General features: G+C 36.9%; 1 protein-coding gene across 1 annotated transcript; it reads left to right on the top strand.

Moving 5' to 3' along the window:
• Window positions 1–2073: 2073 nt before the first annotated feature.
• Window positions 2074–9299, top strand: si:ch211-214j24.14 (uncharacterized protein LOC559160 homolog). The gene is made up of 2 exons (XM_038275527.1): window positions 2074–2475; window positions 8090–9299. The coding sequence occupies exon 2, from the start codon at window positions 8150–8152 to the stop codon at window positions 8942–8944; it is 795 nt and encodes a 264-aa protein (XP_038131455.1). The 5' UTR covers window positions 2074–2475; window positions 8090–8149; the 3' UTR covers window positions 8945–9299.
• The last annotated feature ends 3300 nt before the right edge of the window (window positions 9300–12599 follow it).

Below are 12599 nucleotides of genomic sequence, written 5' to 3'. Positions count from 1 at the left end.
TTTCCCAAAAGGAATTGTAATTATTATTGTTCCCTCTAAAGCCCTTTTTGCCAATATATCTGCCCGAAGTGTCATATTAAAATAGAGTAAAAACAAACAAAAAAATCCTGAAAGCGATGTTGGAGAAATAAAATCGCTGCTTATTTAATTCAATTCAATTCAATTCAGTTTATTTATATAGCGCCAAATTCACAACACATGTCATCTCAAGGCACTTTACAGTTCAACCAGATCATACAGTCAAATTGATACAAAGTTTTCTATCCAAGGAAAACCAGTTGATTGCATTAACTCATTGACTCAAATACAATCCCCCACACTAAGCATGCTTGTAGCGACAGTGGAGAGGAAAAACTCCCTTTTAACAGGAAGAAACCTCCAGCAGAACCAGGCTCAGTGTGAGCGGCCATCTGCCGAGGCCGACTGGGGTTCAAGGAGACAGAAGCAGAGATACAAAAAGCAGCTGTAAAAGGCGGCCCCGTCCAGGAAACACACAGCCAGGCAGACGAGCTCCAAGGCAGCTCCCATTCCAGAGGACGAAGAGAGCACATCCACTCAGTCACAGTCAGAGAAACAGGACCACACTGGAAAACAGGCCGATCTCCAACATCTATAAACAAGGGTGTTGATAGAAGCAGCACAGCTGATGTTTCTTTCCAGGATGACGTCACAGTCAAACAGGAACAGACGAGGCAAAGCTACTCTGAGGAAAAGCAGAGAGAGCAGAAGGTTAGAGATTGAACTAACAGATTCTGCAGAATAGGAGAACAGAGAGAGAATGAAGCAGAATGATGAAATGGGGGTCCCTATGTCCTCCAAAAGTCTAAGCCTTTTTTATTTTTTTAAAAGTATGATATAGAGTTATTTAGCTATTGTAGTCATATTTAAAAGTTTTAACCAAAACACAGTAATAATGATGACTTTTAGCTATATTCACAAGATAAATGGTCTTCATATTCAAAGTTATTAGATACAAGATTCGATTTTCCACTTAAATAATGACATTTATAAAAATTAGAGCCCCAGTTACAGGAATAGTGAGTTCAAAGTTATAAGTATAACAGAACGAAAGAGGATGTAAAATCCAAATTATGACAACTCAATGTACAAAAAAAGCTCTACATTTAGATGTTCAATTTTAAGATTCAGAATCATAAACATATTACAACTCATAAATACCAAAGATTATTACACAAATATAAGATAAGAAAGAAATCCTAGTTTTGACTTTAAAAGTCCTATACATTTGTGCAGTCATGTATATTCAGTCATATCGCTGACAAAAAAGTATTTTGCAGTCATATTAATGAGATCAAGCATAATATTATAGTCTAACAGTTCAGATAACATTTTTTTTTTACCTCAACTAATTCCTTTATAAATTTTAATTAACAATCAGAGGTTTAGAATACACTTGAGACTCACAAGGATCTTGCAAATTAAGATTATGACTTTGAATCCCTCCTTAAATATACAGGATGCAGCACTTGTAAAAATCTGCAGAACTATTCAAGAAATAATTTTTTTTTTTTACATCCAAACCACCATTACTGTGTACATGTGCTTTCGTATTATAGTATATCACCTTTTTTTCTGTTTGTAATGTCACATTCTTTGTATTTGCTTAAGTACTCAGATAAAGATACACATTTTTTTCATTGGAACATTCCTAAACTATTTATACAGAGTCAATAGCTACTTTAATGACAGTAAACAGAGGAAGTTACGAACAAAGAGGAAGCATGAGATTGTAAAACATAGCACTAAAATATGCCATTTATAAAAAACTTTGATTAAAGGCAGATAACCTGTACAAAGACTGATTGATTTATGAAAGTAGAAAAACACTGAGCATGCTATATAAAAAAGAAAAATTCTGTGACTGCATGACAAAATCTTCCTGACACACCTGAGGTTTTTGGGTTTTTTGAAGTGCTGCCAGCAGGGGGAGCTAGTAGCTGGAAAGTTTGGCATTAGAAATAGCTCTTTGACGGTCAGTCAAGCATTTTCCACTCATGTCAGTGTTAGCAGCACCTGCTGTGCTCTCTAATCTGTTAGGACAGCCAGTGTGAAACTCCACAGACTCTTTACCTGAGTAAAGCTCTAACGCACTGATCACAGATCTGCTGACCTCTTTACAGGCCACAAACACAAAGGTTAAACTTTGATTAGAAGGTCAGTCTTCTTTTACCCCTATTTTCCGTATCCACTTACTTTACTGTCCATGCTTTTCCAGTTGGGATGATCAGCAAAGTCACGATTGACTCAACTACTGCCAACTGTTATGTCATGGATTTGTAAGGTGGGTGGGTGTGAGAGAGGGAGAGACACTTGTGCACAGCCTGTCCACCTTGTTATTCCCTTACCAGCGCCAGAATGAATTTCTGCCGATCTGCTGATCTGTGGCTTTGTCTCTGAATGCACGTCACACTTTGACCTGCTCCTCATCTAGCAACTCTTCCACAGAGGACAGAGGTATTCCTGTTTTTCTTACCAATCATTTTTGAGTTTCATTAAATATTGATGACTTATTCTGTCCAGAGTAAAACTGCTAATTGTTTCTGGGTGTTGCGCAAAACCGGTGCAGCCAGGGTTCCAAAAGATGAGAAGCAAACAGCAATCTTTCACTTGACATTGAAAGCTGACCTTCTCTAACCTGTCGGCTGCACGTTAGCACAGAAATCTGGGCCTAAATCTCATTATTTAATTCAACACAATCTGCTCCTGATGTAAAGGATCAGATGGAAACCACATATGAATGTGGGGCTGTAAATCAGGGTCTGCTTCTGAGCTTGTAGAGATGCAGATGAGGCATGCTGGATGACTAATGTTATTGTTCATATGAGGCAAGCTGCTGCTACAGTCTGCACAGGCCTACAGGACACAAAAACTTATAGTGGAGTTCATTTTCTTAGGCATGATGATCATATTAAAGTCATCCTTTGATCTTAATGGTATCACTCGTATTAATCTATTAAACTGGTGTTGGTCTATTTTTGCTACCAGTCTCCAAAAGTTTAACATAAATAACAACACATTCTTGCATAAGTGGCCAAACTAGTTTGTTTGGAGACCTAATAAATGTGTTTGGAGAAATCCCTGCATCCTTGTTTTAAATCTGTCAAGCACTTTAAATTATACTTTTGTGCAAAAATCTAAGAGCCTCAACATAAAGGCAATACACCATAACGGATAAATGAATGCTTCACATATGTAAACAAGTGACAACGACTGAACAAGCAATAAACACTAAAAAGTTAGACATTTATCTGCAAACCGGAGTTTAATAATTTCTATATTTGCACATATTTTGCACACTCTATTAAAATGTAAAGTATATACGCCAGAACTTGCTTTAATGTTCTGCACATTTTTAGACCATTAATGCTGGCTCTGAAATTATACTTCATGTTTGCATCCAAAAATATTGCAATGTTTGTTTTATTTTCATCGTAACCCTATTCAATTAAGTTTAGTTCAGTTAAATTTTGAGTGTGACATTTTAAACTCGATTCAATATTCAGATTAATATTATGTTTGTAAAAATATAATGTAATATACCTTCACATTTAATTTAAAGTTGAGTAAGTTTGGGTTTAATTGTTTTAAACATGTAAAAACACATCAATGACCAGAGAGAATAAAACACAAAAGACAACAGGTTAATGTTTAAAATAGTGTAACTGTGTTAATCTTAATTTGCTGTCATCAATTTAGTTCCTTTTTAGTTTAAATCTGTGTGAATTGACTAGATTTAGTTTAACTTTGCTTTAATTTAACCCTAAAAATGTATCTAATCATTTTCTAATTAAACTTTCAACTACAGTTACGTAAACAATTGAAATTTTATTTAACTTAATTAAAAAATATTTGATGAAATTAGGTGTAAACCAAATGGAGCCAAATAAAATTCATAACCTTTAAAATCAACTGTAGGATTAACTGAATGAGTTCAGCTGAATCATTTAACATTGATTAGATATAAAATCAAACACGCTTTTGTTAACTCAGATCAACTAAAATGCACTTTTGTTCATTTTATGAAGGTTTAAAATAAACACAATTAATATTCAATTCAACTTAAATTAGCTGGAGTGTAATTCGCAATAAGTGTTAAACTGAATCATATTGATTTAAAAAAAAGTTTCTATTTCAACTCAAATTCAAAGTTCAGCTGAATTAGATTAATTTTCAGCCTCAGTTCCATTTAATTCAGCTTTAAACAAACTAAACAAGTATCAGCTTCACGAACGTCATGAAGTTCTGATGGATTTAGGTAGAATACAGCAGATGTAATTTTCACCAAACAAAAATAATGAAATTCAAATTTAAATCTATTTTATTTTCATAAAATTTTATCCAATCTAAAAACACAAATAAAACACAGATTTTATTAGATATTGGCGTTAAAATTTGAATAGTTAGCCGAAATAGCAAGAACCTGATAAGTCCTGCAGTCACTTATCTATTTTTTTTGCATATATTTTGCTTCTCTTAATGAGCAACATAACCCAGATTTAAGTCTCCCCTGTTTATGGAAATTAGGTGCAAATATGACACAGATTGACGCCCAGAGAAGACGGGTATGAGGATTATTCCTCATAAGGAAACCAGCCCAGAAACCAGAGACAGCTCTGAAGAACATCATGCAGTGAATACGATACAATAGCGAGCAGAGAGTGTTACAAATATCTATTCTGGGACTGGCATGAGGGGTACGAGTTACAGTAACAAAAGTTTTGCCACAAGAAGGTCAACACGTGACCTGGAGGCACATCTCTGAAAAATTCATGATAAAAAGACCTTTAGATTTTTAGGGGATAGACGTTTTTAAGGTTGGAATATGAACTCAAAGTACGCACCTTAAATCAGTTGGGTAGATTTTGGATTACTACTCTAGGTGGCATTTGAAGCTGTGAGGTTCCAGTTCTTGATTGGCAGATGGATATGTATACAGGACCTAAACATAGCAAGATATGCAAGGCTAAAGATAGCGGCACATAGGAGCAAGTGAGCAATTTTTTCCAGAGGCAGGCATGCTGACGTCACGGAGGCTGCAGACCAGAGGAATTATCTAGTAACGCAAAGAATCAATGCAAGTCAGTTATACTGTCTTGAAAAACTGGATAATTTTTTATATGAAGTATCATGGGCGTAGGTTTGCATAGGGACCATAGGGACATGTCCCTACCAAAGTTTTGAACCGTCCTAATTGTCCCGACCAATAATTGGATGTGAGCAACATGTTTATAATTTACAGCAGTGGCTCTTATCCTCTCGCAGCTCCTCTGCCTGGTCTCTCCTGTCCCTTTCACCTAGCAGCGCATTGAACTGTGCTGCGCTGTTTAACTCCACTCTCATTGGCTGTTCTGCCTTAGGTCCCGCCTTCTCTCTTTCTGATTGGCTGTTTTCTAGTCCGCTGTGCTTGGAGCACAACATTGAAAATTTATTCACACTAGAATGCAGCGGTTACTACAATTAATATTAGACTATGAAACTAGTCCCAATAAAAAAAATGAATATCATGTACACTAAAAAACAAAAACCTTTTTTTTTCTTTTATAAAACGAAATATTCTGAGTCAGCCAGGAGTTCTGAAGACACAAAATGGGCAAATAAAGGCTGTAAGCCATCAACATTTCTGATTCTTAGCCACAGCCACCTAAAAAAGAAAATGTGACGGTTTCCTTTTTACCAATATTTAGTTGCTGTTACTGGTTTCATTTTTTGATGACTCTGAGGAAGTTCAGGTATAATTATTAGCAGGTGTTATTTCTCTTATAGAGGAAAACAACAAGAAATGGCGGCTAAACATCTGCTGTATATCGTTTAAAAAGCATAATTAGGGTTCCAAATAATAATAATAATTTAATTGACTATTTATACTTCTAGAAATAGGATAAAGAGAAGAACAAACAGATGAAGAATATTAACATTGATTTTATCTTACATAGATTTCCACACAGTCTATAAGTAAATTAGTACAAACATTAATGTCTGGTAAAAATGCTGGAATCTGACTGTTTATTTTGGATATTATTAAATTACAGATAAGATAGTGTTATATTGTCTTTTATAATTGTTAAAAGTGATTTTATATTTTAATAAACTTAGGCTCATTCTCAGTGTTGTGTTTGTAGATGATGCCACTAAAAAGAAAATATACATAAGGAGCTATTTATACAGTCAGACAGTAGCAATATAGGACAATGATAAAAGGTTGTGTTACATTTAATCCTTTACTATTAAAAATGCACTTATACATTATATGATTATAGGAAACACAGATATCCAGTAATAATGATGCAGGGCAGCTTGTAGGTGAAGCAGCTGCCATTCAGTGCTTCAGGTGATGTCTAAATAAACCAGGTGAAACTAAAATATTTCCACATGAGGAGTTCTGGATGGAGAATTTTGATTATATATATGTATTGTAGTTTTACAATTTTGGTATAATTACTGATCTAAGTGGGTTGCTCTGTTGGAAAAAGACACATTTTACATTTATATTATGTTTTAGAGTCTTTATACTCCAGTTAATGATGAATCAATTATTAAATTAGTTGACGATTATTGAAATAATCAATTAATGCTTCAAACATTGATAAACAGCATCTAATGAGTGTAGTGTTTTTTTTATTTAATTTTTATTAATGTAGCAAAATTATGCTTTTCTCTTTTAACATTGAATTCCTCTTATCAGTACGGATGCTCACATCGAGCATAAAAAAGGGCGTGCATATTGCATAGCACCAATGACACCCGACCAATCGTGTCCCTACCAAAGTTAAAATCAAACCTACGCCCTTGTGAAGTATAATAATAATTAGAATAATCTGTTGAATGTTGAGTTTAGGAAGAGCCTCAATCAGCAGTAAGACTGAAGATGTTGCCCTAAAGCTCAGGTAGTCTGGATGGAGACCATGTGAACATCAGTTTTGTGTATTTTCATTAGGGCTGAAACAATTAATCGGATTAATTATGATTAACCGATTATTGAAAAAAATCTACTTATTTTAAAATAAATTAACTATTAACTGGAGTATATATCATATATCAATTTGAGAAAAGAATTTCATCTTCTTGCACTCAAAACTTATAATGCTCACACTCAAAACATGCGCTCTCTCAAATATTTTCTCTTCTCTCTCAAATCTTTGTTTCTTCTCTCAGATTTAATGCTTCTTGCACAGATATTTTCTCCTCTCGCTTGCCTCCTTCTCTTCGCGCACAAACCGCGCTCTGCTCGAATCTCAGATACGCTCGCAAACCCGTAGGCTCTGCTTGCGGATTTTTTTTGCTCTCTCTCGGATTGCAGTTGGATCGCCGCCTAGCAACCTTTCCAGCCAATAGAACGACAGCCTCAGAAAGGGTGCGCTTGTTTAACCCTACTGAGTGTGCCTGTGTTACTACGCCACTTATAAGAGCGTCAGCTGAAACTGCTATTTACAGTAGTTTTGTGGCTCGATTCAGCAAAGTTCAGTACTTATGGATAACCCAAACAATTCTGAAGTAATTTTAAACAATTAGTGGTTTGTTATGTACAAAAGCAAAGAACCGACATATTAAATTATTATCTTAATTATTACCTTAAGAAGATTAATTCTTTTCTCAAATTGAAATTATGTGCTCTTGCATTATGGCAGGATAATTCTCCCATAATATAGTGTCTAAAACATGCCTTTAGCTGACAGAGCACTTAGAGCAGTAATTATAGCAAAATTGTAAAAAAACAAAAACATTTTTAATTTAAGATAAAAAAAAACAAAAAACTTTTTTATCGATCAATATGGTCCATCCAGAACTTAAGCGGAAAGGTTTTAGTTTCACCTAGTTTTTTTCCCTAAAAAGTCTATTTTAAGGAACCTTTGGAAAAATAATCAACAGATTAATGGATTTGTAAAATCATCGTTAGTTGCAGCCCTAATTTTCAAAGGTTCTCATTCAGGTTTAGGTCTCTGCTTTGAAGAGGCCATTGTAAAACAGGAATATGTTTGCATTTTAACAGGTTTTTAATGCTATTGTAAGGAGCTGTATTGCCAAAGAACCTTATTGTGAGTTTTTCACACCTGATTTCTGTATTCTGCAGCCAGCCTTCATTCTGGAGGGAAAGGCCCCAGTCGAGTCCAGCAGGGGGGGTGGGGGAGGCATGGAGGTTGGATCCTGCAGTCCTGCCTCTCTGCCTCTCACCCAGACAGAGACCTCTGGACCCTGGCACAGTGAAAGCCTGCTGGCAGAGTCTTGGTCCACCATGGGCGACATGGACCCTGAGGACACCAAGAGCCTGGACAGCGACGACGGGCCCGTTTTAGCTGGGGATGAGAACCACTCCTCCTACTCTGACATGGTCCATCTAGAGCAGGAGGAGGTAGAGATGTTTGAGGAAACAGACGGAAGGAGTTCTAGAAAAGAGGATGAGGACGAGGAGCTGAGGGTAAATGTGCTGAGCATGCTTGGTTTGGAGAGGGAGCTGGAGATACAGGACCTCCAAGCTCCAGAAACAACGGAGCTTCTGGTGTCCACAGAGAAAAGTCACGCGGAAAGCAAGCCTGCAGAGTTCAGACACGTGGTTCCCCCAATGGCCCTGCCTCTGCTGCCTATTGTCAAACTGGACCCCCCCTCCACGACGTCCACCCCCGTCCCTTCGACCACCGCCTCTGAAGTCGACGAGCACTATTCCACTCTGGGGCTTCACCCTCCATCTATCCTGTCACCAAACGCTCCAGAGCTTCAACAGATTCCTGAAGCTAAATTCTCACAGATCCCCCTCCAGGAAGATGGAGAACATTCAGCTGGCGTGACACCACTGAAGAGGCTGGAGCCGCAGCCCGGTGCACCTAAGACCAAACCTCTGAGCTCCTCTGAGCTGCTGTTCAGAGGCGCTGCTTTAGTGGCCGTTATCGGAGTGGTGGCGTATGCAGCGATACTCTTCTGCAAAAAGTAGAAAATCACATTTTAAACAGTTTCTCTTCAGTTCACAAATTCCTGTTGAGTTGTTCATGTTTTCCTGAATTTTGCATTTAATCAGACTTTATTAATCACACTGTAACGCTACCTCGGCTCACAGCAGAACTCATGGCCGCTTTTCAGCTCAAACTCTGAAGAAAAGGATAAGCTTGACTGCAATATGAAAATCAGCTCTTAAAAAAACATTGTTTTATTTAAAAAGGTTTGTGTATAGCTACTCTATTATTTTATTAACAGAGAGACTTTAAAAGCTAGAAAAAACAGCCCATTTATCTATGTATGATACACCCCGAAAAAAATATTTTTCCCCACTTCCTTAAGAGAATAAGGTCATGAATATTCCTTTGGGGAACAGATTCAAGCTAAATGTCTCCATGTAAATCTATTCATACCCTTTAATGTTTACATTCTGTCATATTAATTGTGATATTAGGTCATCAAACACACCAAATTAGAGCATAATAGTGAGGTGGAAGGATTTAATGGCTGATTTAAAGAATCTTTCACTGACAAAAAGCGTAAAAAGATGTAAGTGAATATTTATTCACTATTTTTTCTGCCCGATACGCAAATATGAAAATAAAAAAATGTGACCAGTTTCCTTCAAAAATCCCATAATTTATAAATAAACTCCACCTGGACTTGGAAAGCTTTGTTAACACAAAGGAAGACAGCAGACAGAATGGAAATGGTTGTGGAGGTGTTTAAAGAAGGCTGAGCTTAACAAAAAACCAAACTTACAAGGTTTGAAAATTTCAGCACCGCCGTTTAGACGGTAACCTGTAACATATGGTGCTAACCTAAGATAGGAACACACACCAAGACTAACGAGGAAGACATTAGTCAGACTGCTATAGTAAAATGCCTTTAGGAGCTCAGGGGAAACTGCATAGATCCACAAGATGAGTCAGAAGAGTTCAAATAAATCCATAAGTGGTTTGTCACAAGTCAAGTAAGTAGAAAAAAATACTCTAGTTATACAAGATTAAAATGTTCCTATTTAGAATATAATATATGGTGGAAACACGGGGGTGGAAGCATCATGCTGTGTTGATGATTTTCCAAAGGAACAGGAAAGCTTAGTCAGAGGATAGGGAATAAACCAGTTAGAGAAGTTTAATGAATTTGTTCATGTGTTACAGCGGTCTAGTCAAAGTCCAGATCTTAATCAATAAAGAATCTGTGGCAGAACTTAAAAAATTAATATTAAACCTTAATGCATCCTGAATATGTTTGAGGCCATTCTACAAAGAACTGGCAAAACATTTTGTCTCTAGGCATAAAAAAAACCTGATAGAGGTGCACCTGGAATCTGTAACTGAAGTGAATTTAGAAAACCATCCGTGTATCATTTTCCTTCCTCTTTACAATCATGCACTAGTTTGTGTTGGTAAAATCCCTACAACAGGTGGCTAAAAGTTAAGGGGGTTTAGTTTGACAAACTGCAAAGTTTCAAGGGACTTAATCACATTTATAAAGTATTTATAGCATTAAAATGTTTCTTCATTTCTTTCATAGCATATGGCTTTAGAAAATTAGTCTACTTTGACTAGAAAGATGGTTTAAATCCAAACTGTTTTGACTTTGCTGCAGCTCTGTGTGACACAGATCATTCACCATAAGTAGTAAAATCCCATGAAAGCAGCCTCTGGCCTTTTATTTAGACGCTAATCTCTCTTATCACAGGTTTATTGTGCTGCAGCTTAGTGTGTTGTTCGGTGCACAACTGTTTAACCAAACCACTGAAACGGATAACCAAATGTGTGTAAAGCTCACGGTGTCAGAGCAGGACATGTGATATGCTCTCTATGGAAGCCTTGAACATTTTGCTGTCAGGTAATACAGAGATTTGAACACTAACTGCAGCAGGATTTTTTTTTTTTTGCTGCAAAAAAACCCAACACAAATACATCGTTTATGGGCTGAAAAACTGTAGTTCACGGAAAAAGTCATGCCTCATTTCTTATTTCTTATTAGTTTAGGGCAGCGGTCAGCAACCTTTTTACAGTTGAGGGCTAATTCAGGGGTACTGAGTCACAGGAAGGGCTACCAATACGGACCTATGAATTGCAAGGGTCAACGTTCACCTAAACTTCATACATCATAAACATATCTTTATCGTTTCTTTAAATTTATAATTTTCTTTTAGACATTTTTTAGTTTTGAAATCTCTATAAATGCTTAAATGCCATATATGATTAAATGATGAAATGTTCTATAACTGTTTCAAAAAAGAAGAGCAACAAAATACAATGAAATTTCAAACGTAGCTCACTGTCGAGTCATTCTATTTTCAGAAGACTCTAAGGGCACCCCTTGTGGTCCTTAAGGGCCCCTTGGTGCCCGCGGGCACCATGTTGGTGACCCCTGGTTTAGGGAGTCATATGAAGGCAACCTGACATATCTTTAAAGTCGTTTGGAATTCATATTTAAATGTTAAATCACTCTGGCATAAACATGTATATAAATGTGCTCTTTATCAGACGATATCGTCCCAAAAGTTAAAAAATTTCAATTTTTAAAAAGAAATCCTGTCTTAAAATCTGTGTTTTTGTTTTTCGTTATCTTATGCAGGCCAGTTAGTTATACATCAGTTTGTACACATAAATTCGGCCAATCATATATCAACGGTCATCTGTCAATCAAATTTTTCGGTCATAGCATCTTGATTCATATGTCTCGGCTAATATACGCAACGGTTGATATAAGAATAATTTCCTTTCCCATTGAGTTCCGTCCCAGTGTTCACAGGGATGGACGTCTGTGTCTTCAGCAGGCGTAGAGCTAACAGAACTGGCAGCGTTGCGAGGCGAGGGCTCAAACATGTACGGCTGGAAGCCTTCTACACCAAATCAAGCTTCTGCCGCTCTGGCTTCCTCTTCCACAACATCTTCATCCCCGCTTTCCTCCTCTAAATAAAAAATGGATGACGGAGGAGACTCATCCACGACCTCAGACCTCAAAACTCTCCTCCTCTTGCATGTATCCACTGTCCAAGTGCTGATTTAATTTCCCATTGGGAACCTACTAGCACTAAATTACAAACTAGTTAGCCAGATGTTTCAGACAAACCAGCCACAACCAAACTTGCTTGCGAACCTTCGGCAACAACAATCCCGCCCTCTTGATAAACGACCAATCACATTCACTTTATTCACTGGTGTAAAGTTGTGCACCCCTCGGGGAGAATTCGAAAATGCAACGGTTGGAACGGCCGTTTCCCTACAACTTTTTTCTGCATTTTCACTGATTTTCCATTAAGGAGACATGACAGAGAGCAGAAGTGCAAACCTTACAATGATAGAAATCCTTTTGATTACTCACCAAAGAAAAACACAACCTGACAGAGGGAAAGTAAAATTGTATCTCCAAATTGCCTACATTTTCTTTTTTTCTGTTTAAAGACATGACTGTATAATATACTGACCAATTTGGGAATCTGTTTGCCTGTTAGTAGTAGAGACAATGAGCAAAGAACAGACCAAACCAGCTGGATCTGCAAATTAATTAGTGTTATTTTTACAAAAACGATCTCCCTGTTGGGTAAAACATGTTGCATATAGAAGAATGAATATAATTCTACTTTATTTTCAAAATACCGGGATCAACAGCTGTTACTGGATGGAAACATG

The sequence above is a fragment of the Cyprinodon tularosa genome, unplaced genomic scaffold, assembly GCF_016077235.1.
Source record: "Cyprinodon tularosa strain WSP-4 unplaced genomic scaffold, ASM1607723v1 ctg965, whole genome shotgun sequence".
NCBI lineage: Eukaryota > Metazoa > Chordata > Actinopteri > Cyprinodontiformes > Cyprinodontidae > Cyprinodon > Cyprinodon tularosa.
This window is presented reverse-complemented; position numbering and strand designations above follow the sequence as displayed.